At 48.1% G+C, this 27,529-nt stretch overlaps 4 protein-coding genes, 1 long non-coding RNA gene, 1 other non-coding gene and 1 pseudogene across 14 annotated transcripts; 4 read left to right on the forward strand and 3 right to left on the reverse strand.

The window, feature by feature from the left end:
* Positions 1-5,661: 5,661 nt before the first annotated feature.
* LOC100828673 lies at positions 5,662-8,079 on the reverse strand. Its single transcript, XM_003563985.4, has 2 exons — positions 7,305-8,079; positions 5,662-6,161 (listed from the first exon to the last, which is right to left on the reverse strand). The coding sequence occupies exons 1-2, from the start codon at positions 7,743-7,745 to the stop codon at positions 6,054-6,056; spliced, it is 549 nt and encodes a 182-aa protein (XP_003564033.1). The 5' UTR covers positions 7,746-8,079; the 3' UTR covers positions 5,662-6,053.
* A 1,039-nt stretch (positions 8,080-9,118) lies between these two features.
* On the forward strand, positions 9,119-9,453 carry LOC100828975 (annotated as a pseudogene).
* A 3,042-nt stretch (positions 9,454-12,495) lies between these two features.
* LOC100829552 (protein ALTERED XYLOGLUCAN 4) lies at positions 12,496-14,656 on the forward strand. Its single transcript, XM_010229509.2, has 2 exons — positions 12,496-12,897; positions 13,255-14,656. The coding sequence occupies exons 1-2, from the start codon at positions 12,609-12,611 to the stop codon at positions 14,334-14,336; spliced, it is 1,371 nt and encodes a 456-aa protein (XP_010227811.1). The 5' UTR covers positions 12,496-12,608; the 3' UTR covers positions 14,337-14,656.
* A 1,543-nt stretch (positions 14,657-16,199) lies between these two features.
* On the forward strand, positions 16,200-16,270 carry TRNAG-GCC. The gene has a single exon. It is a non-coding gene; the product is annotated as a tRNA-Gly (tRNA).
* A 920-nt stretch (positions 16,271-17,190) lies between these two features.
* LOC100829863 (protein ALTERED XYLOGLUCAN 4) lies at positions 17,191-22,843 on the forward strand. Of its 2 annotated transcripts, XR_002962596.1 has the most exons (3): positions 17,191-17,549; positions 17,639-19,086; positions 22,782-22,843. XR_002962596.1 is itself a non-coding variant. In XM_014896256.2 (2 exons), exons 1-2 carry the CDS (start codon positions 17,357-17,359, stop codon positions 18,757-18,759), a joined length of 1,314 nt encoding a protein of 437 aa, XP_014751742.1. In that variant the 5' UTR covers positions 17,191-17,356; the 3' UTR covers positions 18,760-19,195. The 2 variants fall into 2 exon arrangements, 1 of the variants encoding a protein (XP_014751742.1); XM_014896256.2 differs by lacking the exon at positions 22,782-22,843 and having other exon boundaries at positions 17,639-19,195.
* LOC104582210 lies at positions 19,116-22,602 on the reverse strand. 8 transcript variants are annotated; one of them, XR_002962601.1, is made up of 6 exons: positions 22,284-22,602; positions 22,010-22,159; positions 21,567-21,597; positions 21,257-21,444; positions 20,054-20,200; positions 19,116-19,572 (listed from the first exon to the last, which is right to left on the reverse strand). It is a non-coding gene; the product is annotated as an uncharacterized LOC104582210 (long non-coding RNA). The 8 variants fall into 8 exon arrangements; XR_002962602.1 differs by having other exon boundaries at positions 19,116-19,633; XR_002962599.1 differs by lacking the exon at positions 20,054-20,200 and having other exon boundaries at positions 22,284-22,600.
* A 1,938-nt stretch (positions 22,844-24,781) lies between the features above and the next one.
* LOC112270092 lies at positions 24,782-25,995 on the reverse strand. The gene is made up of 2 exons (XM_024457779.1): positions 25,818-25,995; positions 24,782-25,742 (listed from the first exon to the last, which is right to left on the reverse strand). The coding sequence occupies exon 2, from the start codon at positions 25,724-25,726 to the stop codon at positions 24,968-24,970; it is 759 nt and encodes a 252-aa protein (XP_024313547.1). The 5' UTR covers positions 25,727-25,742; positions 25,818-25,995; the 3' UTR covers positions 24,782-24,967.
* Positions 25,996-27,529: the final 1,534 nt, after the last annotated feature.

The following is a 27,529-nucleotide window of genomic DNA, read 5'->3' on the forward strand; positions in this document are numbered from 1 at the left end:
TAACACATCTTATCACCCCCTTTCCTATGCATATCTTCCACGCCGGCATCGACAAAAGTCTTCAGCCGCTCTATCCACTCAACATGTAACCTGTCCTCGTACATCCAAGCACGGCCCATCGAGCTACAACACAATTTTAAAAAAAAACGAATCAGCTTGATCGACAAAAATGGAAAATTTCGGCATGACCTTTGCTAAAAAGTTAGCATTTTGCACTACGAAATTCGATGCTTGTATCAAAAACAAATTACCCCGACCCACATCGGCACGACGACCGGTATCACATCACATAATAAATACACGGCACGAAGGCCGGTGTCAACACACATTTAATATGCTTGAACATACACGTACACCGATCCTGAGGTTAAGCTTAACCCTGGGGCTAACCCCCAGGGGCTAAGCTCCCCCATAAGCAGCAGCGGCCATGGACTCCAGAGAGAGAGCTAGAGAGAGAGAGCTGCAGAGAGAGAGCTAGAGAGAGAGGGAGCTCATCGGAGCAAAATTAAAGCGAGAGAGAGAGGGATTCGGGAGGGAGGGCCCTCACTAGGGTGAGGGGGAGCTCTAGAGACAGCGGGGGCAGCTCGAGAGAGCCGCCAGAGAGAGATCGGGGCCGGATTTGCCACCACCGACCACCGCGCCATTAATGGCTTTTTGGCCAAATTGAAGAAGAAGAAGCGGATGAAGAAGGGAGAGAAAGAAGAAGGAGAAGGGGGGAGAGCTACCTTGGAGCCGCCGCCATCAATTTTGGCAGGGCTTCGCCGCCGGTGAGGAGCAGAACCGCAGCTGGTCCAAGACAGACGCGCGAGCTTGAACAGCTTCGAGCTCGCACAATAGTTACATATAGGAAGGTCACCAGTGGCGGGTGTATGGATAAACCGCCACTGGAGGCCTCAGCAGTGGTGGGTAACTTGAGACCAGCCATTGGAGATCGCCCACCTATTTCCCCGCTTTAGTCCCACCTCACTAGTTTACACGAGTTCCGACCAGCATTAAAAGGATTCCGCCACCCCACTTACCGGTGGTTACTACTCAGTGCTCAGTGCGTTCCTCGTTCCGGTGGAGTACTAAACTAATGATCGGGCGGTGCTTAAGGGGTTCAAGGAAGGTCACTGAGACTGAGTAGTACCATCATGTATCGGGCGGTCTACCAGTGGCGGGTCTTTTTTAAGGCCGCCACTGGTGGTTGCTAGGTGTTCCATGGGCTTTTCCAGTGGCGATGACAAACACGGCCACTGGTGATGGACCACCAGTGGCGGTGACTTGTTTCGGGACAATATTCACCGCCACTGGTGGCGCTCGTGGATGCCTCGAGAGGCCTCTAATGGCGGTGTGTTTTTTTGTCCGTTTTAACCGCCACTGGAGGGGGATCACGGATGGGGTTTTCTGTAGTAGTGATATAACTACAGATTAACAGTTATAAAAAACCCGAGTTGACAATCCATATCTATTTGTTATAGCCTTGTATGAAACATTAGATTACCAAAGATACGTAGCACAAAAATCATCACAAATATACATGCAGATTTTGGTGAGGCATTTACAAAAAAATATAACTATATATTTGCTAGTGATCTGTATTTCTATGAGACTTATTATAGCCGCCTTGTTATGAGCACTCGTAAATATTAAATTGATTCCCAAAATCAATACAAATTCACCTATTCAAATATTAAATGTTGAAAAATACAATGTCATACAAATTATTAAAAAGCTAAAAAATATATCAAAATACATTGTTGCAACAATAAATAAATATTACATGTTATGTGTATAGATATTAGATCGCCCTACCTCAAAAAAGAATTGTGCTTCGCATAGACGCGAGGACGAGGGACGAGGAGTTGAAGGGGGCGGCGCGCCGCCGCTTCGCTGTGTTTGCCGGAATCGAAACGAAGGTGAGAGAGGTTTCCAGCCACACTGTGGCCGCCGCGTGTTAGGGCTTCCCCCTCGGCGTTGGAGGGGAATGGAGCCGAGATGGAACAGAGGGCGACATTGGGCCCGGTGGCGTGAGTTCGAACGAAAATAAATGAACCGATCAGGGAGGAATCTGGGCCTTATTTTTAGCCCACGGGCCAGGAATTTAAACTCCAGAAAGCACTTCATTTGGTACGGATTAATTCGCATAATTTTGAAAGCACATGAATAAAAAAAACATAAATATTGAATGTTATACTATGATGAGTTGTACAAGAATTCAAAACATAAGAATTTGCAATAGAAGCTGCTTGATTTCACTATAGGAAAATACCGTAACTTGCTTGAAGGATTAGATAGCCATGGTTGTGATAGGAAACAAAAGAAGCTTTCCTTTGGATTGCAAGCAAACTAGCCCACAAGAAAAATTATGGGCCTCATTATGTTTTCATAGATTAAAATACAAGATTTCAGCCGTTAGGTTTTTTTCTCTGTGTCTATTTCATAGGAATATAGATGCTAGAGGTATGTTTGGTTTTACCCCTATTTTGCCATGCTAAATTTTTGTTGAGAGAAAATTACTCAAAACCACCACATCTAGGGCACATGTTTAGGAAAACCACCTTTTTTTTCTTTTATTTTCAAATTACCACCACTTTCTTGTTCCGTTGTACTCCCGCGCACTGATTTCGCTGTTGATCTCGTTTTGACGGAAAAACTGACAGGTAGGCCCACCTGTCGGTGCCACCGTGGTGCCACGCTGGACAAAGGGTGTGAACCGGCCGCTCCCTGTCCCTGTCTTTCTCAGACGAAGCTGCCGCCGCAACTCTCCGGGTCCTCCGCGACTTTCCCTCCGCCCACCCTTTCAGGCAAGTACTTTTCTCGTCTCCTTCGCCGGTTCGCCGCCCCTCGCCTCCGTCTCCTCCTCCTCCCAACCCCGACCCTCCCACCCGCGGGCTCTCGGCGGCTACCGCGGCCGCGGCAGGGCAAGCGGAGCGTGTGGATGCCACGGAGCGCGCGCGGGAGCTCATCATGCCGAAGTCAGGCTCCGATGCGGGGCGGTTGGGGCTCGCGGGGATTGAGGCCGAGGGCTGCTGGAGAGGCTGGAGGATGGAGATCCCGGCGCCGTTCATCTGTAGCGCATGCCATGGCGACCAGATGGGGCGTAGGCGGGCGGCAGGATCCACGGGAGGGCTGCAAACGGATCCAGAGGTGGGGGGAGACGGTGGCCAGGGCGGCGGGATCTCAAGGAGGCTGGGGTGGCGGCGGCGGGATCTCGAGCGGGCTGGGGAGGAGGTTGCGTCGGGGTTGGGCTTCTACGCGAAAGGGCGGAGGAGGTACGTCAGTGCATGGGCCCATGTTGCTGGTGGCATGCGGACCGGCTGCATGCCGACAGCGTCTGTATTCACGGGGACGGCGGCGGCTCGTTGGGTGCACGACGAATCTCTGGAGGTGCATGTTGTCAGGTAGTTTCTGTACTCGCGGAGATGGCGTCGGGCGGAGCGGCCGAAGTCGGGCTAGAGAGTCGACAGGAGATGCGTGGGGCCATCTCGGTGCAGGGGAGGCTTGCAACGATGCCGGGGAGGCGTTGTAGCGGTGCCTTTGGCGGCCACAGAATCGGCCGGAGCTGAGGAAGATGAGCGCGCGGCTCGGGTGCGGTCTGGTTCGGCCACTGTTGACTTCTTGTGCCAGCATGGAGCCAACGTGGACCTGACATGTGCCCCCGCCTCCCCCCCCCCTTAATTTCCGTCCAAACGAGATCAACATCGAAATCAGTGCGCGGAAGTACAACGGAACAAGAAAGTGGTGGTAATTTGAAAATAAAAGGTGTTTTCCTATACATGTGCCCCAAATGTGGTGGTTTTAAGTAATTTTGTCTTTTCTTGAAGATTTTGATTTTCCATGAGTTGGTCAAAATTGGCAAGAAAAATAAAGTAGAGTTGCCAAAAAGTCGTTGGGTTGCAAAATCATTGGCTACAATCCTTAATTTATAGACTATCTCAAGAGCGATGAGAAATAGAAAAGATAGATACAAATAATGAATGAGCTAATTTTGGTTGTTGAAGAGCGGATGAGTACAAAACGGAGCACGAGAAGGAAGTGTTTGCCAGCTAAGCTTGATAGACCGGATTCTTTGTCTATTCGGTCAAAAAAATTCTATCTTATTGGAGGCACGGGTTTAGGTTCCGTCTTTGACATTCAAAACCTAGACCAAATACCCGTGACATATGTAGAAGTCACTAAAACTCTTAAACCAAAACGTAACTCCTAACTTCTCATATTTTTCTCCAGCAATTCGTTTGGCACCACCATTTGGGTCTAGAATTTATTTTGAATTTCAAAAACTAACTTGTTTGGTTGGCACGGAATTGGTCACGGAAATTCAATTTCAAATTTCATGAAATCGCACTATAACAAATCTTAATTTCTTTCTAAAACCAATTATTTATTTGGAATTGTCTCTTCATCTACAAACCCCATGTGGCAGACAAACATCATTTTGAACCAGGAATTCAAATTCAACGAAGTGAAATCTGATCAGAAAATAGATTTCATTTCATTTCCACCAAATGAAATGGAATGATGGATGGCAAACCAGCTGTAATGTCTTTTGCATCGTTCCTCTCGTCATGGGGTGAGCGGATGATTATGATTTAGGTGCGTGCATGAATATTCTTTGTTGGCGTCTTTTCTTAAGAGCCCTACTACTGCCCAGAGCCACGCTTTGGGTTCGTCAGCTCGTACCTCGTAGCACAGTCACACAAACAAAGAAAAAGGATTGAGACAGAGCCAACACTCCCGATGCCCAACTTTTGTTCGGAACCCATCACGCCATGACCTTACTCAACGTCAGATCATGCATGCGATCGAGCGTGCGACGTCTCTGGATCGAGTTCCCTTTGGGCCAAAGGCACATCAAATTAAGAGCCCGGCTGCCCAGAACACGATCGACCTCGCCGGAATCCAAAAAGGCTGCAAACAACAACGATATGGGCGTTACAGCGTACCGTCAGGGACGAGGAGTCGAGCAGGAAGAACACACGGAAACATGCGCAAGTAGTGGATCAGTGGGCATGCAGATCCAGTGCATGGGCGCAGCCTTCCGTTGCATGCATATACGGTCTCTGCAGCGGCAGCAGGGCAAAGGCCCTTTCGCTTTCAGGGGTGCAGAAGCAGAACGGTGTTCCTGGCTTTGGGTACGCCAGGCAGCCAGTACGTGTTAGCCCAAACCACTTTGGCAGGTCAACGTAGCGACCACTAACTAGCTAGTGATCCACTTTTACCTTGTGAGCTGCTTTGGGCTACTTGCTTGCTTCATACTCACTTCTTGCGTCTCATAGTTATTGTCGCTGTTTTAATATTAATTTAAACTAAAACAACGACAAGAACTATGAAACGGAAAGAGTATATACTGGTTCAGGGTATTATTGCGAGGTTGTAGCAACATGGCCCGATGCCCTGATGTCGTTTAATTGATCTGTTGCGCCACGGCTGAAGCTATTATTCAGAGTGCTGGACACCTCATGTTCATTTAGTTCAGGTGTGGGCGCCTGATTTACGGGATCTTTCGCTCCCTTCGTTTTCCTACTAGCTCCATATATGCAGAATCTGCAGAAACGTTATAGAATTGCAGATATGCTTTGCTTCCAACACATACAAGTGTGGATTCCAGCTCCTCTGGGGCGATGTATCATTGCGGTACAACCATATGATTGCAAACTCTAGGCACTCACCAAGATCCTATGATTGCAAAGTCGGCACCAAGAAACAATAATTGAAGTACACAACCACAACAAGATCCTCAAATGCTATCTGCGAAGAGATGTACTTTCTGCTTTGCATCTTAACTGAATATACTAGTACATCAAACTGCTGGTCGTTCAACATTTCTATCCGGCCCAACGCTGAGATGAAAAGGCACCAAACGAGAGAGATATAATCTCAATCTCACTGAAATGACGTGAGCTAGACCGGTCATTTCTCACATGCGTTGGTCCCAACTCAGAGTCTAATCCAATCCTTGGACAATAAGTGTTCATCTTCCACTATTGAGATGTTGAACTTGAATCTAGCAACCAACTGATGAACATGAACTCTAAAAACACAGACCATTTCATTGCCTACTGACGGTCCCATCAGCTACTGACTTCGGCGATGCTGTGCAGAGAAGGGCGCCATTGGCGATGCCTAGAACTTGTTGCCGAGTTGCTCCGGTGGTGGCTGTCCCTGTCTTGGTGCTCCAACTGCAAAAGGGTGGGCCGCCGGCAGAGTAATTAGAACATGGCACTTTGTCAAGTTGCACTAAGTTTAATTAAAGATTGAACGAGTGACGATTGCTGTATGTCCAGAGGATAAATGGCGGATGATTCCTTGTCCATCAGTTGTTAGGAATATTGGTTGGAACCATTCACCATTTATTCGACTGAAGAATGTCAAACTTTCAGGTTTTATTAGGAGGTAACAGAAAGTTTAGCATCCAAACCTACCTTTTCCATGTGGTGTGAGCAAAGCAAGATGTGGCCTACAGTATAGTTTAGTTTGGGTTGGGAATCATTTACAAAATATATGTATAAGCAGCTATCATATCATGTTCAGAGTACATTATTCAAGTTATGCATGTATCTTTATGAGCTATCATATGATATCCTTGGTATAATCAAATTGATTGGGTGGTTAGGTACCGGTGTGTCATAACTCACAAGGTATAAAAGTTAGGAGGGCGGCCAACTTAGCAAAAATAATAATAAGTGCAATGATCTATGTCAAAGCTATCTCAAGTTCAAAACAAACTGCAGGATTAACCAACTAGGTAGGCAGTTACATACTTATCAGTTCTCACGATGAAGACAAACTGTTTGCATATGAAAATAGGATAAGGACTAAATATCCTTGTGAACTGGCAGAAAATTCAAATCACAAAAGAATAAGCCTGAAGAACAGGGGGTTGGGAGCAATAACATCCTCCTTTTGTTTTGTTGAAGTTGCACCCACTTGCCAATAACATGTACTAATCAAATTCATAATGGAGTATAGTAGTGAAGAAAAGCTGAGATGAGGGGGGGAACACCAATGTGTAGGGAACTATTTTACAAACAAACAAAGTACTAGTACTGGCCATTATGCAGAACATGCAAATAAAACATGTGCTATCGATGAATACAGTTGAGTAGTACAGTATGATCGAATCCATATATGCTATCGGTGATCAAATTTTTACGAGAGCTAGTAGCAGTGAAGGAGCAGCTTCTGTGGACGAAAGAACAGCAAGCAAAACAGGGGAGAAATTAAGCAGCTGATTCTATCGATGAAAGAACAGCAAGCAAAACAGGGGAGAAATTACTACTAGTAATAAGCAGCAGCGGAGGATGGTCAAGAAGGTTAGTTACCTGATCAAGGCTCTCATCGGCCAGCGCCTGGTCATCGCCAGCGGAAGCAGCAGAGCGCCCGCCCGCAGCCTGCTTGGATTCTCCTAGAAGCTGCTGCTGCTGCGCTCTCCTGGTCTTCTCCTCCTTCCTGGCCTGCACGGCCCTGGAGACCTCGGCGACGGCGATGAGGCGGTAGGCGTGGCCGAGCTGCAGCGTGTCCCGGGGCTTGAGCAGCTTCACCCGCGTCAGCCGCACCGTGCCGCGCCGCTGCTGTTGGTGGCCCGGGTGCGGGTGATGCGGGGGCTTCTCCTCGACGACGCGGAGGGTGACGACGGCGACGTAGTGGCCCGGGTTGGCGCGCATGACCTCGGCGGCGCTGGTCGCCCAGTAGAGCCGCTCCACCCGCCCGCCCGGGTGCTGCACCACCACCGTCGCCTCCTCCGCCGCCTGGCAGTTCCCCATTCCCCCTGCCTGTGCTGCGCGCGCGCGTGCGAAGGGAGGATGAATGTGCGGACGGAGGGGGGAACAGGGGAAATTAATCGGCGGCCGCGCGCGCTGGAGCGGAGGCGATATGTGATTTGATTCAAGGGGTGGTGGAGGGAAGAGGCCGCGCCGGTGGTGGTACTACTAACAACGATCGAGACGATACGGCATCTGCATGGCAGCGCCCACTCTCCTCCGGTCGGGTTCTGCCTGCGTCTGCCCTCTGCGGCTCTGCCGCTCTCGCAGTGTTGGCGCTAGTGTTTGGCTGAGAGGGTCGTGTCAGGTCGTCGTGGTGTTTGTAACTTTGTACCTCCTCGGCTCCTCCTGGTGTCCTTGGAGGCTTTGGAGCGGCACGGCACGGCACGGCTAGGCCACGGCTGCAAGTTAGTTAGAGACCTTGACCTCACCTCCTGAATTCGGACTCTAATCTTACGAATTTAGTTATTTTGCACCCGAAAAAATATGTGTATTTTTCACGTGTTTCCTTACAGGTGGGTTCCACGTCGGCATCGATCCGACTCGACCGAACCCGTTAACCTGCAACTAAGCCACCCGAACACCCCTTCTACTTCATGTGGTCGCAGTTTTCTCGACTTGTAACGAATCACATGGCATCCGACATGTGGGCCACGTGAAAAGGCAAAACCACTTGAGACAAACTGGCTCAAAATGTATGATTTTGCAGACGGTTTTGCAATAAGTGTGTCTCGGCGATACGATTGCCCAAAAACTATGTTTCTATTAAATTTATTACTCTAATTAATACGCAAACATTGTGCGTGAGGCCAAAACTTATACGAGCACGATGAGTACTTGGCAGTGCCGGTACAAGAGGAATGTTTGGTAGTTCGGGTTACAGATTTATACAGCTTACAGGTAGCTCCGTACCTAGAAGGGGGAGGGGCGGGGGGTACGATGGAGAAGGAATTCGAGTATAAAGAAGAAGTCGCCCTTGCCAGGGTTCTTCGGTTCACTTCAGATTCATGCTCTTCGATACCTGATCTCATTCCCGTTGATGCGTATATATGCAGCTCTTTTTTTTTTGAGCGCAAGCTCTTTTTTTTTTATGCAGCTTTCTCTAGGCTCATGGGCTTTTTCAACCCTTCTCGGTGTTCTTGATCATAAGGCCCATGACACACGTATCAGCCCCGGACTCCGATCCTGTTTAGTTTACGCTTGCTGTTTCTCAAAAAAAAAAAAAAGAGTTTACGCTTGCTTGCTCTACATATAAATACACACGCACCCTGCACGGCCCGTCGACACCTTGGACGTACAGCGAATCGATCTAACTAGTTAGGTTCCGTCGCCGAGGTTCAATTCCGATATTTATTCCGGAGACTCTTTATTCCGAGATGAAGTTCGTGGCAGCGTACCTGCTGGCGCACCTGGCCGGGAACCCGAGCCCGACCAAGGACGACGTCCGCAAGATCCTCGACTCAGTCGGCGCCGAGGTGGAGGAGGGAAAGCTTGAGCTGCTCTTCAAGGAGGTCCAGGGCAAGGATCTAGCGGAGCTCCTCGCCGCCGGCAGGGAGAAGCTCGCCTTTGCGCCCTCCGCCGGTGCTGCCGTGGCCGCCGCCGACGGCAGCGCACCTGCTGCTGAGGAGAAAATAAGAAGGAAGAGAAGGCCGATGAGAAATTGGAGTTGGAAGAGGAGGACGACGAGAACATGTTCAGCCTCTTCGACTAAGCATCCATGCACATCTATCAATGGCGTCCAAATTAATCGAAACTATATCATCGATCTAGCTAGTACTAGTATATGTGTAGTCATCCGAAAAAAAAAATACGAGGTATATGTGTAGTCCTTTTTTCCTCGTAAAAACATTTATATTCGTATATCTGTAATCTGTTTACCTTTTGTGTGTTTGGGGTCTATATAGTACTCCACTATTATATACTCCTTTTCCTAGTAATGATCTGATTTGAGCAGTAGGAATATGGTTTATCACTTTTTTCGCCTATTATGTCGATTTTTTCATTGTGCATTAGTAATACATGAAATTTCAGGTCAAAATGAATTACAGGATTTTAGGCCCGAATGATTAGATCCAACGAGTTTTAGTAAGTTGCAAAGGAAATCCGTCGAGAGCCTCCACACCTCCGTCCGTCGGTCTACTTGTGAGGCTAGACTAGAATTGTTCTAGCTCCTTGGGTCAATTGGATCGATTAGTAATAAATGAAAGATCTTATGTGTGAAGCGATCGAATTGGTTAGAATGTCTATCGATTGTTCCGCCATGGATAATGCATGTACATGTGTTTACCATCAAAACATGTCATAACTGTAAGGAATTTTGCTAGGCGGGATTCCCTGGGCTAGGCTCTCGCCGAGGACGAACATTGGTCAATGATCTGTGTCTTGTCAATCCGTTTTTGGGATGACGCATAATTCCTAACAACATGTTGAAGTACTTGATTAATAGTATAATGCTAAGTCGTGTCATCCGGAAGTAAGAATTGTACATGGAAAAGTTATTTGGTGCTCGTGCACTGCAACGTTACCGCTAGAATTGCTCAAATCCAGTAATTCACCGTAGTATAATCATTGCTACAGAGGTACAAGTTAATTTTCTGTAAAAGTTCATCATTAAGGAGCAAATTAAATCACATAAAGGTAGGCCTGGAAATTTATACTTCCTCCGTCCCCCAATTAATTGGCACCGGTCATTTTGCAAAAACTCTCCCTGCTATTTCCCGAAATCAACCTGCAGTCCACGTTCCACCGGAATTTTTGCAAAAAAACCTGTAGTTTTTCGAAATCAACCTGCAAGACTGCACGTTGATTTCGTAAATTAATTAATAATTTTTTTTTGCAAAATGGCCGGCACCAATTAATTGGAAACGGAGGGAGTATCATTCATTATAGATGAATGCCTTGCAATAAAATTACTAACTCCTTCCGGGTTTACAAGACCCTCTATTGAGTTTTGAGTCAAACTTTGATAAAAAATTATATAAATATCATTTAAGATGTGTATATGAAAATTATCACTACACCACGCCCCTTGATAGCCAGCACACACGTCTGTTGTCAAAGGTGGTCTCTGCGGGCACTATGTCTGTCGGCAAGAGCTTATGCCGACAGCCGCGTTTGTTGGGAAGCTGTCCGTCCTCTAAAATCTATGTCGATAGACACTGTGTTTACCCACATACAATCTGCCAGTTCGTACACTAAATGTTGACAGACGCTTTGCCACCTTTGTCCAATAATTGCTGACAGACAGTATGCCAGGTTTTCTGTAATTGCTGACAGACTGTGTATCACCTATTTCCCAAGCTATTGTGACAGACAGTTCGCCACAACTTCTCCAGTTACCGACAGACAGCTACAAGTAAAGGATTTGAGATTCAGATGTAGAAGGATTAAAACAAGTAAAGGATTTGATTCAAACCTCACAACGGGTCAATAGTGGCAAGCGGCGAGGGAGCAAAAACCAGCAACAGAGAGGGAAGTCGAGTGGATGGACGGGAATGGCAGCAGCGACGACGCACGACGTGGCCTTGAACCTTGGACCCGGATATGCAGCAAGGGGTTAGGGCAGGAGGCTGGAGCGGAAAAGGAGGAGGATGCGAGGTTACCTTGAGATAATTCAAGCTTGCACGGCGTCGAGCGGCGCAGCACGAGTGCGAGATCGAGGGGAGGAAGGGGACAACTGCAGCGAGGACACGAAGTTGAGATGCAAGAGCGATTTAGCAATGGGGAGCGAGGACGAGGCGCCGGATGGGGGAATCAGTCAGGTGAGGGTCGGCGGCGGCTGCCATGGGAAGCGAGTCCTGTGGGGAGATTTGGGGATTTTGGTCTAGGGTTGGGGACTCGGGGGCAGCATATAAAAGAGCGCGCAGGATTACTTTGGGTTCGCGCTCTGGCCAAATATCTGCGCGCCTTCTTTTCACTTGGCCCGCGTACACCAGCTCAATTTTACTTGGCCCCACACCATAACATGCCGATGGACACGTTGTTATCATTTGTTCTCTGCTGGCAGACTAGCTGTCAATACCTTTACCGTGAGACAGTTTGTGGGCTTAAATTAGTTGTGCCGACAGACAGTTTGCCAGTAAGGCTAGTGGCAGATTGTGTGCCATCTAAAGTCTACTTTTGCCAACAGACAGTTCGAAACCTATCATGGGGCGTGGTGTAGTGTATACCGTTAGAATGAGTTTTCCAATACGATTCCAACGATATCATTTTTCTATCACGATAGACTTGTATTACTAATATAATTTTTGTCAAAGTTCGGCATAAAATTCCGTTCGAACCTTACGTACCCGGACGGAGGGAGTAGTTATGTGTATTGATGGATGATTGGATGTAGACGTCGAATCTCTCTGTTTTCAAAAGAAAATTATAAAATAAATGGCTAGATTTTGGCTAGTTTTTTAGATGGATTTGGGCAAGATTTGAGCAATGTCAAACAATAACATCGCAGTACAACGTTCCACCACGGCAAGAGGTCCATGGCCCCGGCGCTGCTTGGATTGGAAGCTCTCCTGTGTGAACCGTAATGGAAGAACCAAACTGCTCACGAATGGGTCAATTTTGTGAATGATGAAGCATAGAAGAAGGTAGATGAACCGGGCCTGGATTGAGCTAATGGATATATGGGCTGTGGCATCTAGATGGGTCTAACAAGAAGCCCTTTGGGGTTCCTCTCAAAAAAAGAAAGCCTGTGGGGACAGCCGGCCAGCCACTCCCTCAAAATAAAAAAACAAACAAATACTTTTTTATTCCCAACCATTATTCCCCTTTCCTCGATCCCCTTCTTGACTTGTGCGTCCTCGACCTCGTGCCTTGTTCCTCCTTGCCATGGCTTCCTCTTCCTGAGCGCAAACATTGCTCGCGGCCATGGGCACCAATCCCTCACAGAACCACCATCTCCAGGTCACCCAGTTCTCGCTCCCCAAGAAGCAATTCGTCGCCTATGGTCTCTACGCCCTCATCCCTCTCGCGCTCCTCCATTACCTGCTCTTCTACCCATTGGCCACAGCCAAGCCGCCAGTACAGCTGCCGCAGCTGCAAGAGGATGCGCCAGCCTTCGTCCCGTCTCAGCACGGCCATGCGCCGGTGAATGCGGATGAGCAGCTGCCACCGCCCTCTCCCCACCGACAAGACGAAGTATTGGGGAATAGCCCAGGTACGGCATTAGGTTTTCCAATTGATTCGCCAAACTGGCTGTTGCAATGTGCTGAAGGAATTTGTCTCTGGGCGATTCAGATAGCCATTGAGTTTTCCCATGAGCAGATTTCATTTTCCCTTGAATGGTTATTTTAAGAAAAAATCTTGTCATTCTCTCAAGTACTGTATTTTCCACCAAGCAAAGCATAAAGCGTTCTTCAGTTGAATAAATAGTGATCCTGACGCTTTCAGTGTTCAACTAATTTGGCCTATGATTTCTGTTGTTTCTTATGGAGACCTCGTTCTAGATGATTCCTTAGACAAGAACTGGCATTCTTGGATACTAATCTTGCCGTTGCCGTGTTTCCCTGAGCAGCCGGAGAAGCAGTGTCGGCATCTCCGCCATGTGACTACGCCGATGGCGAGTGGGTGCCGGACGCGCGCCCGCCGCTGTACAACGGAACAAGCTGCGGCACTATCAAGGACGGCCAGAACTGCATGGCGCACGGCCGGCCGGACACCGGGTACCTCTACTGGCGATGGCGGCCGCAGCGGTGCGACCTCCCGGCCTTCTCCCCGGCGGCGTTCCTCCGGTGGCTCCGCAACAGGCACCTGGCCTTCGTCGGCGACTCCCTGGCGCGCAACCAGGGAGAGTCCCTGCTCTGCCTGCTCTCTTCCCACTCCACGCCCGAGCTCGTGTACCGGGACGGCGAGGAGAACAAGTTCCGGCGGTGGGTGTTCCACGAGTACAACGCGACCGTGTCCATCTTCTGGTCGCCGCTGCTGGTGAAGGTCGTCGAGAAGGCGGAGCACGCCGGGGTGCGGCACAACAACGTGTTCCTGGACGCGTTCGACGAGCGGTGGATGTCGCAGCTGGGCGCCCTGGACGCGGCCGTCCTGTCCGTCGGGCACTGGTTCCTGATCCCAGGAATCTACCACGACGCCGGGAACGTCGTGGGCTGCCACGACTGCGCCGGGCTGAACCACACCGAGACGGACTTCTTCGGCGTGTTCAAGGAGGCCGTGCATCGGACGCTGGCCGAGGTCACCCGGCGGCAGGTCGCGGACACGAGCAAGAAGAAGAAGGTGATCGCGTTCACCACGTTCTCGCCCGCGCATTTCCAAGGGGATTGGGACAAGACCGGCGCGTGCCCCGAGAAGCGCCCGTACAAGGAGAAGGAGGTGGGATACACTGAGACGGCGATGAGGAAGACAGTCGTGGATGCGGTCGCCGCGGCCAATGCCGATGCCGATGCCGGCGGGCTGCGGTTCGCGGCGCTTGACGTGACGAAGCTGGCCAACCTGCGGCCGGACGGACACCCCGGGCCGTACATGCGCAACGACCCGTTCGCCGGCGGCGGCGAGGACGCCCGGGTGCAGAACGACTGCGTGCACTGGTGCATGCCGGGCCCGATCGACACGTTCAACGAGATCCTTCTGCAGACCGTCGTGGGGTGAGCCGTGAGGTGAGCACGATGGCCGACACATCTCTCATCAGGGGTTCGGTTGTCCCTAGTCCAGGAAACCCGGAATTTTGGCGACGTGGGTTTGTTTTTGGCAACGTGGGTGTGAACTCTGAATCATGGGTGTGTGCACGATGACCTTCCATCTGGCCATCTTTTTTGGGTCTGAATTCTGAATAGTTTTGTTGTTCTACACATGGTGTCGTTTTCTGAGGAATCTGTGCCTGTAACATTGCAGTCTGTAATTGTAACATTGTTTAGAAAAATAGGGGCGAAACCCCCCGGCTCCATTGATAATGAAACCAGAGTAACAAAGTTCCATTGTCAAACAGCGAAAGTAAAAACTAGCTAGCTAGTATGATCCGAATATAAGAGAAACGTCTGCACATAGTACAAAGATTACATCCCAAACCAATTTGTCTTTGCTAACAGGGAACATCCTCTGCCCTCATCAGCCCGAAATTGGAGCAAGTTTTGATTATCTGTAATTGCTGTTAGCTCGCCTGGCATCCACCGCATTCCTCCTCGCAAGAACAGCCCTCGGTCTTCAGTCATGGGGGTGACCACGATCACCGACACATCTCTCATCATGGATGATCATGTAATTTTAATTTTCAGAAAATCAGAGATCCTTCTCCGGCTCCACTTTTATTGCAAAATGAAACCAGAATTAAAAGAAAATGGCAGCTAAAACGAAAGGAACGCAAGTCCGCTATTCAGTAATCAGACATGACAAAGCTCACAGCTAAAGGACGATGGTCATGTAATCCTTCCAATGGTTGCAGCATTATGGACTGGAACATTGATGGTTCCATTTTTTTTGTGCACTCTGAATAGTTTTGAGGTTCTACACAAGGTTTCGTTTTCTGAAGAATCTGCACTTGTAACATTGCAGTCTGTAAGTCGCAAATAAAATAAAATAAATTGCAGTCTGTAATTGTAACATTTATTTAGGCAAACAGGGCAAGAACCTACTTCAGAAAACAAGAAAAACGAACGCCATTGATAATGACACTTCTACGCGCAGTCGAAGGATCACAACCCAAACTAATTGGTCTTTTTTTTGACAGCAAAACTAATGGTGTCTTTGCCTCTTTTTTTGTTTAGAGGAATGATGTCTTTGCCTGATGCCCTTTTGCCGTCACTTCTTTTCTGTTTGGGCTTTCTGTTTGCTGGAAAGTGATCCAGCCATATTAGCCCATTACAACTTGGGCTGGAATATCACAAATAGTATATAAGCTGCATTTAACAGAGGTCTCTATTTGGGCTGGGCTCTAGGCGGTCTCACTTATCTCCCCGGCCCAAGTTCTTTGTATACCCTCTGCTTCCTCGCCATTAGGGTCGCGGACGCCGTCGGCATCTTCGGCTTAGATGGATTCTCTCTCGCACATTGAGACTGTGACCTGATCATGCTTCCGTAGGTAGATCGAATTGCGTTGCATGGTGATTCTTGCACTTTACCAAGATTTTAGCAGTAGTGTGGATATTTAATTGTGGTTTGCTTTGGCGGTGCATCGACAAGACGGAGAAACATGGAAGACGAAGAAGAAGACATCGAACTGAGTTTTGTGGTAAACCGGCTAACTTAAGTAGAGGATTGTAGGCAAAGCGATCGTGCATACATGTGGTTGCTAGTAGCATGGTCCTGGGCTCCTAGCACTGCCATCACCGTGGGTCTGAGGCCACCTGTTAGTGAATTATCTAGCTTTTGACGTTTATAATTCATACTAGCATATTCTGATATAGCTAGTACTTAGTTTAAGAGAGACACACAATAATTCTCTGTTTGCCCTGATAAATACTCCAAAGATACAGAGAGCTGTAATTTATATAAAAAAATTCTGAAATTAATCGCATAGCACCAGTGGTCTAGTGGTAGAATAGTACCCTGCCACGGTACAGACCCGGGTTCGATTCCCGGCTGGTGCACCTTTGCCTTTTGCATTTTGCTGCCCTCTACTTACGGCAACATAAGTCATGTATCTTAGAAAAAACTAGCACGTTTTCCATTCGGTATTAACAACTTTGTCTAGATACGATATTTTGCCTTGCCTTTCTCTCCTGAGTCTCAGTTTAAAATTGTGGTGGCGGTGCTTCTTACCGAGATGAAACTTGGGGTGGTGATGTTCTTTGCCAGGGAGGAAAAGGAAGCGGCGCGGAGAGGAAGTTCGGCGCGGCCGCGTGGGGCACCCAGCGTGGGCGCACCCGTGCGATCCGTCGGTCTGGAGCTCACGCCTCACGGAGTCACGCTAAGTATGTCTCGACCATGTATTTGGTTGATACGTGGACACTTTTACCTACAGAGTAAAATCATGTGCGCAGGATGATCATTTTCTAGCCAGATCTCCCGTACCTTAATTTAGTCTGTCATCCGAGGTCAACAGATCTCCCTTTATGAGCTATGGGCACAGGGCACCAGAAGATCTACTCTAGAGTATCACTAGTACACGGTTGCAAAATCTGGACCTCTCCCCCTCCTCCAACATGGGCTGTGTATTTAGGCCCAGTTTTTTTCGACTTCCGCTTCTCCCAGAAGCTGTCCTCTCGTAACTTCTTAGGAAGCCGCCACGTAAATTTAATTAGGCTACTAAACTAGTTTGGCCTAAACTATTTTGGGAGTTTAGCTAAATTTGTGACGCGTCTTCTCCGGTAAGTTAGGTGAGGGCAGCTTCTAGGAGAAACCGGAAGACGAAAAGAACGCATCCTAATCTTTTCACATGTATGGGCGGAAGAAGTCTAATACACAATCATAATATAATAGAAAAATCGAAGAAAGAGAATTAAAGCGCACAATTGATAAACCATCCGTGGAGGCCTGGAGCTGTCGGTCTTCGCGATCACCTCGATCATCTCTGCTGGTCAACTTCCTACTATTTTCTAATCGAAGGTTCAGTGTTTGCCTAGGCTAACAGATCCGACGTTCGAGGTCAGAATTTGCCTATAAGCAGAGCAGCAGTCCAACACATTGCATCACGCCATCACCCGGCCCTTACGATACGGTCTCATCAACAAACAATGGCAGCACCACAAGAAGTCGCAAATCACGGCCATTGCAAGAAGCTCCTCGCTTGCGCTGCTCCATGCGCTCTGCTCGCCTTGCCTCTCGTCTACATCCTCCTCTGCTCTCCACCATCTTTCATCCCATCCACCGATCTCTTCGATGCATTTGAAGCTCGTCGCACTGGCACAAGCACACCCCGTCCTCAAGGTAAACATTTTTTGCACACACATATTTTCCTCTCTATCTATCACTGTACATATATATAAGCTGACATCTTTTCTTGTACTACTACCAAGTTTCACCCCGGCCGCCGGCCCAGCAAAATGTGCCGAAATGCGACTACGGCGAGGGGAAGTGGGTGTGGGACGACGGCGTCGCCGGCCCGCGGTACGACAGCGCGAAGTGCGACTTGAAGGGCACGCAGAAGTGCGCCCTGAACGGAAAGCCGGACAACGGCTACCTCCACTGGCGGTGGCAGCCGGCTGCGGCTGGTTGCAACCTCTCGGCGCTCGACCCGGCGGAGTTCCTCGGCATGGTCCGGGGCAAGCGCCTGGCTTTCGTCGGCGACTCGACGGCCCGCAACCAGGCGGAAGCCCTCGTCTGCTTCCTCTCCACGTTCTCGCGGCCGGAGACCACGCACCGGTACGAGGAGCGGCCCGGCGCCAAGTTCTGGCGCTGGGTCTTCCCTGCGCCGCACGACGTCATCATCTCGACTTACTGGTCCCCGTTCCTCGTGCGCGCCGACACGAACGGCACGCAGACGCAGGGCACGGCGGTGTTCCTGGACGCGCTCACGGACGAGCCGTGGGCGGCGGACGTGGACGCCATGGACGTCGTGGTGATCTCCGCGGGCCACTGGTTCCCGCGCCCGGCCGTCTACTACGAGGCCGGCCGGATCATCGGCGCCTTCTCCCGTCCAGACGTGGTTCTCAACGGGACCGACATCAGCGGCGGCTACCTCGGCGTGTACCGCAGGGCGACCCGTGCGGCGCTGGAGCACGTGGACGCGGAGTCGGGCAGGGACAAGCTCGTGGTTGTGGCGACCATCGCGCCGGCGCACTTCGAGCTCAGCTGGGATCACCGCGACGCGTGCTCCCGGACGAAGCCGTACGACGATGACGGGTGGAAAGTGGTGGGGGAAACGGAGGCGGAGATGAGGAAGGCTGTGGTGGAGGAGACGGCCATGGCGTCGGCGCGGAGGCGGCGGTGGGGGATGCGGTACGAGGTGCTGGACGTGACGCGGATGGCGGCGCTGCGGCCCGACTCGCACCCGGGCGTGTACATCTACGAGGGAGCCTACGCGGGGGCGCCCGTGCCGGAGAAGGCGCCCAACGACTGCCTCCACTACTGCGCGCCCGGGCCCGTCGACACGTTCAACGACGTGCTGGCGCGGATGATCGCTGCTGCGCGCGGCTGATCGAACGAGCTTGTTTTGTTTGACTGGGTTTTGCTTGCCGACGTGTCGTGATTCGGTGAAAGGCCGGCCGGCGCGTGATGCCAGGCGGCCACATGCTTTGCGCGCGTGATCGAGGCGGACGGCCCTGAAGCATTGAAGCGAGGATACAAGTATAGCACGGAGCAGTGTGCATGGCCGGCGCGTTTGGTGGATCTATCGAACCGAACGATCGGTCAACCGCGAGAACTTGCTAGATACGGAGTACTTTTTTATAGAACGTTGAACAAACTGATGCTGCGGATCTAGCTAGCGGAGGAGTGCTACTAACTTACCTCCCTTCAACAATAGGTGCGTATTAGTTTTACTCATGACCAATGTTTTGATCATAAAATACTTTTTTATATATTATTATGACAGATTTATATCCATCTATATAATATCTAATTAAAGTAGCAGATATTCTATGGTTCAGATTTTACAAAAGTTATCGGACGGTCCATACTGTTTACCGCTCAGATTTAACCGATAAGGAAAAAAGGTGTCAGTATTTGACTACGTAAAACGGTAACGCAAAACAGCCTGATATCAGATCGATCACGGACACGCCTGAATCTGATTGAGCGCGACCCTCGCCGGTCCCCTACGAGCCTGCCCGAGCCAATTTCCCGTCGGAATCGAGCCCGACAGTGCCACCCGCCGCCAGCGGCTGCCGCCACGATTTGCGCCGCCGGCGACGCGGCGCCGTCCCCCGCGACCTGCCGGTGCTCCTTCCGTGCCCGACCGAAACACCGCAACACGGTCCGCCGCAAGCTTCGATTTGCTGTCCGTCACGAGCTACAGAGTTGATCGATCGATCGATTAGCAACTGGAATACTGCTGGGACTAGCCAAGTGCCCTTCATTGCAACGGAAAGACAAAAACAACTGCATGATTAAAAATTTGCGGACAGCAATAATGTATACATGATTAGAGATTTGCGGCTGATGAATACGAAGAAAATCGTTTTCAACAAAAAAAATTATGCATCAATAGCGAGAAATAAAACATTCGTTCTTTTGTGCACTTTTCTAGGTACATTTTGATTTGTTCCGGGCATCTTTCAGTTTCCTACAGTGGTGGCTGAAAAGATGAACTCATCAAGTCTTGATAGCATAAAACTAATTTTCCTACCTCTAAAACATGTGGCTCAACTGTACATCCCCTTCCGTCAAGAGCTTCCTACCATGACCAATATAATGAACCACTAACTTGACAGCATGCAGAAAAAGATTGCTATTGTGTACAAGGATATTGTACAGATAAAGAGATAAATTACCGTGGAGTATTTGATTTTGATCAGAATATGAAGATTGTTCTATTGAGTAACAAAGAAGTGAATGAATTCTTCAGTGACAATAACTCATATACTTCTCTACGGCCATCAAGTAGATATTGTGGATCCAATTTGTTCACTAAAAATGGTCTGGCATTCGTGCAAAACGAAATCGGCGTTACAGAATGCAAGTTAACCGAAGAACATGAACAAACTAACCTCAAGAATTTACCTGAGACCTGTGCCCACTTCAGAAAAAAAAAAGCTTCTACTACTAACAAGGCAAGGTAGTACTTATGTAGTTCTAATTTGGTAAATTAGTGGCAAAAGTATTCCTTTGACTACACGAATAACCGAAAGTACCACTTTCTCAGAACTTTCTTTTGAACAACTCATTTGTTGAAGGTTGTAATGGACTGGTAATCTGGTACCTACAGGGATCAGTAATATAACCACTCTTGTGTATTTTAAATGACAATATCTAGATACATATAGAAACTTTAATAAGACTTTAGAAACCACAACATTGGTGAAGTTTGAAGAAGGACCAGCATAACTTTAAACATAAGCTCATCATTTAAGCATGTAGAGATATGTAAACAGTATAGGAAAATGCCAAACAGTTTCAGTATATGCTTTATTCTTTTATTCCCGGCGATAGATATTCAAACCAGCAAAAATATTTGCATGAACAACATTATAATAGGACACAGTTTTCAGACAACTTATCATTTGGAACAAAAGTTAGTTAGGTAAAATATAAAGATGTGCCCCTACTGTAGCAAGCAAAAGAAATTTCCCACCAAACCTACGAAAACCGGACGAACATAAGGCAATCAAACTGACAATAAAATGTATGCCCACAAATGAAACGACCACTTATTACTTCAGATGATCACTATCATATTTTACTATTTTGCATTACATACACAAGAATACAAGCGAATAATACTACACATTTATCAAAGTACTTGTGTTCTCATGTACTTCGTAATTGCATGGCTAAATGTATATATGGTCTAAGCATGTCACATGTAACTGAACAATCATTTCACATGTTTACAATGAGAGAAATGATGATCTCCATGATTAAACCAGACGTATATGACAACAATGACACACCTACAGCAATTCATATGAAAAAAAACTCTTGAAACTGATTATAACCTATACTGCTACTCGCTATGATAAGCTCCCATGTCCAACCTGAAGGATATGAAGGATACTGATCCATGTAGGCCATGCTTGTTTTTTTTTGCGAGGAATGTAGGCCATGCTTGTTGCCAACCTCCTCATAATAGCCAATAATCCTGGGCAGCTCTTACCACTAAATATATTGTAGCCCTTCTCTATGTATAGAGGTTATCCAGCGGCACAAACAGGATCGCGCTCAACTGCAGGAATATGACCATGGAAATAATCATATAACATCTGAAAAAACTGACTACTGAAAACCGATAGGCTAGCATGTACCCTCTTCATATATCCTAGGGAACATCTGAAAATGCTGAAGTACCTTCTGTAGCTTCTCCCTATGCCTTCCTGCACTGAAAACGGAAATAGTGTGCTTTGAACAAACAGTCATCTGAAGAATCAGTTGGATCCAAGGCAAGTTTTCAAAGTAAACATGGAATCAAGAAATCCAGATCAGGTCAGCCACAATTAAGTTCATTCTCCCTCAATTCAATGGCTCAAAATAAAAGCCACAATCTTTGTGTGCATACATACATTGATTAGAATAGTTTGTTATCAGGTTAGCACGGCCATTACAAAAGATATAAATCTTCGTCAAGGTGCAAAGCATTGGCATAGCATCTTAAGCACATTAGTACATAACTACCTACCTCCAAGTTCATAGATTCAGTTTAAGGACCCCATAATTAATTAATATACACATGGCAATAACCTTGATACCACCACAACAGCACAATTGCGAGGAGGTCAGAATCAGCAGCTTACCTGACGAGATGCTAATCCTGATCCTCGACAAGCTAGACGCACGCACAACAACAACCACCACCATCCTTCCCAAGCGATGGCTGGATCTTCCTCGGCGATCGCACACGCGACCTCTCCGTCCATGAACTCCTTCCTCCACGCTACCACATGCTGAAACAGACCGGAGCTCAAGGCATGGTACGAAGCAGAGAAGAACTCACAGCACCTAACTGATTTCTCGGCCGTTTGTACAAACTACAAAGAGAGAGTTAAGAGGGAGATAGGGGGCAAGCACCTTCGCTTCATGGGAAGAGTGGTGGAGATGGAGGCCAGGGTTCGGTGGCGGAGGAGCAGCGGCACTGGCGGGGCAGGCGAAGGGCTTCAGCGGCGCCAGGAGAATAGCGAGGAGAAGATGGGGCGGCGGCGCCGATCTGGAGGGCTGCGGTTCGCCGGGAGGAGGCGGCGCTGGGGGCGGAGGGGTAGGAGAGGGACAGGCGACGGAGGCAAATCGGGACAACGTCGGAGAGAGGAAGCCAGCAAGTGGCGGCGGCGCAAGAGAAGGAGGGTCGGTGCCAGTAGCAAAAGATCCGTGAAACACGGAACAACGAAAAATTCTATCAAAACTCTCAAATTAAATGTTACGTGTTTCATGAGCACATATGTATAACGACTATGATATGTTTATTTTTGTAGGCTATACTTTGGTCTCTTTCTATTTTGCACATGTCTTATTTCTATATACCGTGTAAAAAGAAAGTGACACATGTTCAAGTCTTTTGCTCTCTACCTTCAGGTTATCCCGGCCTCAGGCTCATCCCATCGCCGTCCAAATCTCGCGGGAAGCCACCGCCGCACACGAGTCGGTGGAGGCGGCGGTCAGGGCGTGCGACAGAGCCACGGGTCCGCAGCCGCCTTCCGCACACGGACGCCGCTGACACACACGAGCTGGTGGAGGCGACCAAGAGCGGTGGCGGACGCTGACGAGATCCGGATCGGGTGGGGTGAGATTCGTAGGAGAGGAGGAGCCAAGAGGGTTATGTTGTTGTTTTTTTCTTTTTTGGACGGTACGTATTTTTTCTGCGCTTGAGGACCACGGGAGCCGGAATTAAAAGACGTGTGAGGACAACGGTGACAGATTCGTAATTTCGGTGAAGGGACGTATCGCGACGACCATATGATCACCACCAACTCCAATTTAATATATTAGTATATATACTGCTTTGTCTTCCCGCATTGGCATCGATTGATTGTCTGCTATCTGTTTTCCCGTGTCGACTTTATTCGTTGATTGAGCCCTAATCAATTTGGTCCGTGACACGGCGGCGAAGAGCACGGCCGGAGCAGCGCCGTGGCGGACGACAGGGACGAGCGCGGCGCGGGCGTTGGCTAGCGGCATGGCAGCGTCAACCAGCCGGCAGCAGTACAGGAAATCGATTTAGGAGACGAGGAAGAGAGCAGGGTGTTTTAAGCCAATGACAGATGGGACCGTCCCGTCAGTTTGAAATAAAAAAAAACAGGGATTCGATTTTAGGGAACCTGCCGGAGAGCATCTCTTTTTTCTCCAGAAAATTTTCTTTCTACAATCCCTAAAAAACCAGTCTTAGGGAAAAAAAAAGATGCTCTCAGCTCTAACCATCCACGCTACCAGTAAAAGCCTGCCATAGGTCTTAGATGTATCGATCTGTATCAATATGCAACATGATCGATTTTAATAGTTCGACGTGACTAAAGTAGAGATGAGTGGAAATATCCGCTCAAAAGAAAAGTGGAGATGATCAAACATACTGAATTATTACTTTTAAACAAGAAAAAAGCTGAATATGGATAGAGATAAAATATATATCGTTCCGTTGCTGGGCGTACCACCGTATCTGGAACGACCATATCAAACACCGCCAATATGAGGCGTTTGGGCCTTAGCCGTGCAACCAACTGCAAATACATCAACTACGAAAAAAAGAACATTGCAAATGATGCAAATTTATTAGATGTCTGAGACCTCAAAATTGGAGCAAAAAGGGCAAGCTATAGGGAGCACTAGATCACGGGAGCCAAAAATACACGTCCAGACTAGAACTAGCTATTACAACTGCCGATGACGTATTTTCACGTGCTGCCATGTCACAGCTACGGCTCATATGGAGATGTTTAGTAATTGAGCAAATAAAAAATCAATAGCCAAAAGCGAAACGATTTTTATTAAAAAAAATGAAAACTGTGTTGTGTAGACTCTATGTATTGGATGAAAATACAAAAATAAAAATTAAATATTCCAGAAAACATTGAACGGTTCCAAATAATATATATTTAAATTGCATACAAAATAAATATTCTACTCATGCAAACATATAAATGCGTAAAATTTTCTTTCATTGTACAAATCTAGCCACGCAATCTGCGCAGATCACCCCACTGATTATATTCTTACTCAAGAATATTTGTTTATGGTTATGATTTTGATCACATTAGTCAAATATTCATGATGTAATTTGTGGTCAAAGGATAGGTCAACCGAAACCTAATATGCATCCTATTGTTGGACGGAGGGAGTATCTAAGAGCCGATGTTTTATGAGGAAGGCAAAGGTGAATCACCCTTGATTTTACTGAGTTACTCCCTTCGTCTGGGTTTGTAAGACGACCACTTAATCTTATGTCAAATTTTGATCGAAAATTACACATAGGCCTTATAAATCCGGATAAAGTAATAAAGTTTGGCTGTAGTTCTAAAAATAATGTGTAGAAAATACTATAAAATAAACAATCACAAAACATTCCGGGACGAAAAAGACGGTTCATTTCGGTTTACTGGACCGGCTTCTCTAAGAAGTTGTTCTCCCCTAACTTCCTAAACTAATTTGAAAGTCTACCTAATATGTGATGCGGCTTCTTCAGGAAGCTAGGTGAGGACACCTTATAAGAGAAGCCAGTGCTAGAAATGCAGCCGAAACATACAACCTTTGATTGGATTCAAGATTGATTAGTCCTTGAGGCCGCCATTGAGGCCAGCACAACAGACCAGGTATTCTGGTAGAGTACAGGGCCGAGCGAGAGGCACTAGATTCAGGTCTGGAAAGGATTGCCGGAACGTTTTAAGCTCTCTGCCAGCAACGTTTAGCCTTTCGTCATCCATGGTGAACTCAAACGGTGGATCTATAGTCTTGTTCATTAGATAGCGCACGCCGATGGAAGGGAAGCGGTAGCCGGACACCCCCGGGTACACCGCGTTCCCTGAAATGCATGAAAAACCGGTGGTGGAGAGAGAGAAGCATGCCACCTCGCCGGCGAACACCGCACGGTGGTGTCCGATGTAATCCACCGGGAGGAGATTCTTCCCGTCCAGGTTTACCTCGCACACCTGGATTAGTTGCCACCGGAACGCCATTGCCCTGTCCTCCACTCTGATCACCTGGATGTGCACGGCGTGGCTCGCCTTGTCACGCAGGAGCAGGAGGCCCTCGACGGTGGCCTCGAGGTGGTGGCTGGAGAGCTCCGGGAGGTCGACGCCGGCGGAGGCGCCCGTGGTGAGGTTGAGGAAGCCACGGCCATCGCCGTTGGTGCGGTTGGACAGCATGATCCATCGGCGGGGGCGGAAGCTGTTGTCCAGCTGGCCGCAGCACTCGCGCGGGTCAGCGGTGCATCTCCTCCACTCCTTGCACGCGGCGCGGAGGCGGACGTACTCGGCCATGTCGTAGCGGAGCAGCCGGCCGGCGATGTCGTCGATGAGCTTCAACGTCATGTTCGGCCAACCTCTCCTGCCCCGTTTAGACCATTAGACGAAAATCAAGCAGGAGAGAAATTAGGATAGATGACGTAGGGATTGAACTGACCATTCCTCGTGGCCGCCACAAGATGGCGGCACCAAAGGGTCTAGGCGGCTATGCCGCCGGCATCTCTTGCTCGTCACCTCGATCCGCGTCGTCGAGAGTGACGAGTAGATGTGGTCCTGGCGGCTCCAGAGTGGTGCTCTGATGCGTGGCGGCGGCCGACACCGCTTGCGTGCGGAGCTATACCAATTTACCCTAGGATGAAACTCAGCCGTAAGGACGAATAGGCTGATTAGTTTCGATCGTGGGTATAGAAAACCCCTCCAGCCCACGATGATGATGGGCAATGGAAGGAAATAGACAAATTGCTTTTTTTTCCTCGGAAAAAAAACGAACTTGGCTAAAATGTCTCTCCCGTTGATTAAGCTTGCTTTCTTACTTACTTAGGCGATCATGCAAATGAAAGGATTTCTATTTCTCTGTCCAGTTAGCAACGTGTTTTGCTGTTTTGGTATTGTACAGGGCATTTCGGGCTACTTCAAAATACGGTGAGAAAAAGGTCGTATTTATTGGAGTTTTTTTTAAAATAGAGAAGTTCGCCCTCTCCGGCTTCTATTAACAGAAAACCAAGTGTGTTACAAGTTCAGAAGCTGAAAAACAAAAACAAAAGAATTAACCAGACTACAGTTCATTCTGACCAATGCAGTTAAGGTTTTAGAGAGGCAAAAGCCGCTAGCCTACAACCTGACAATAAGGGGATCGCACGACTGAAGCAATCTGCGAACAAGCCCAAGACTACTGAAAGGCTAGACCACCGACCTTTCGAGCGAACACAGCAACAAAAGTAAATCACGACATCCCCCGGTATAGACGATGCCATTTCATGCGCTCTTCAAAAACCTGCTTCGCAATTGAGTAAATTTCATAAAACCACACTTCTTGGGGTTAGGATTTTGACGGGTCATAGTTATGACTAATAGTCTCACAAAATCACATTTTTTCAGCTAGATCTTCTCACAGAACCTAAATCAGGTAATTAAGAACATTTGACGGTGTTTCTGACAAGTGGAACCCACGTGTCAGATGCCAGGTCGGACGGGTCGAACTATTTTTTTGTCCACGTCAGCTTTTGCCCAACACCCCATTAAGCTCCTCTGTCTACCCGGGGAATCCCGATTCGATCTTGGCATCCGACATGTGGGTCCCACTTGTCAAAAACACCATCGAACACTCTTAATTACCTGATTTGGGTTCTGTGAGAAAATCTGCCCAAAAAAGTGTGGTTTTGTGAGACTATTAGTCATAACTGTGGCGCTTTGAAACCCTATCCCTAAGAAGTGTGGTTTTGTGAAATTTACTCTTGGCAATTTGTTCAACCGGCTTTGTTTCCCGCAGGAATAGATTTTTGTTTTCCTCCTCTACCTGTAAAATTGACCACAAGTAAGCCAATGGCAAAACAATTTAACTGCTCCAAAAGGAGACGTCAAGCAAGCATTTCTAAAACAATCATCATTTCTAGTGTTACAAATTGTCCGAAGCAAGCTAGCAACCCCTACTGACACCAGCTTCCTCATAATGATCATAATGGCATCTGAGCAAGTATTGGAGAGTTGGAGTGCGAAAACTCTTTTTCTAGCGGAGCCGGCAGAGGCTGCCGCGTGTGGTGATGGGACTTAATATAGTGTGATTCAACAAAAGTATGTTGAATCACGCTATATTAACCAACAGCTTCCTGAATTTGTGCAGTTAGTTGGCGGTTAGGAAAAAAAATTAAT

This window comes from Brachypodium distachyon, chromosome 1 (genome assembly GCF_000005505.3).
Source record: "Brachypodium distachyon strain Bd21 chromosome 1, Brachypodium_distachyon_v3.0, whole genome shotgun sequence".
Classification (NCBI taxonomy): Eukaryota; Viridiplantae; Streptophyta; class Magnoliopsida; order Poales; family Poaceae; genus Brachypodium; species Brachypodium distachyon.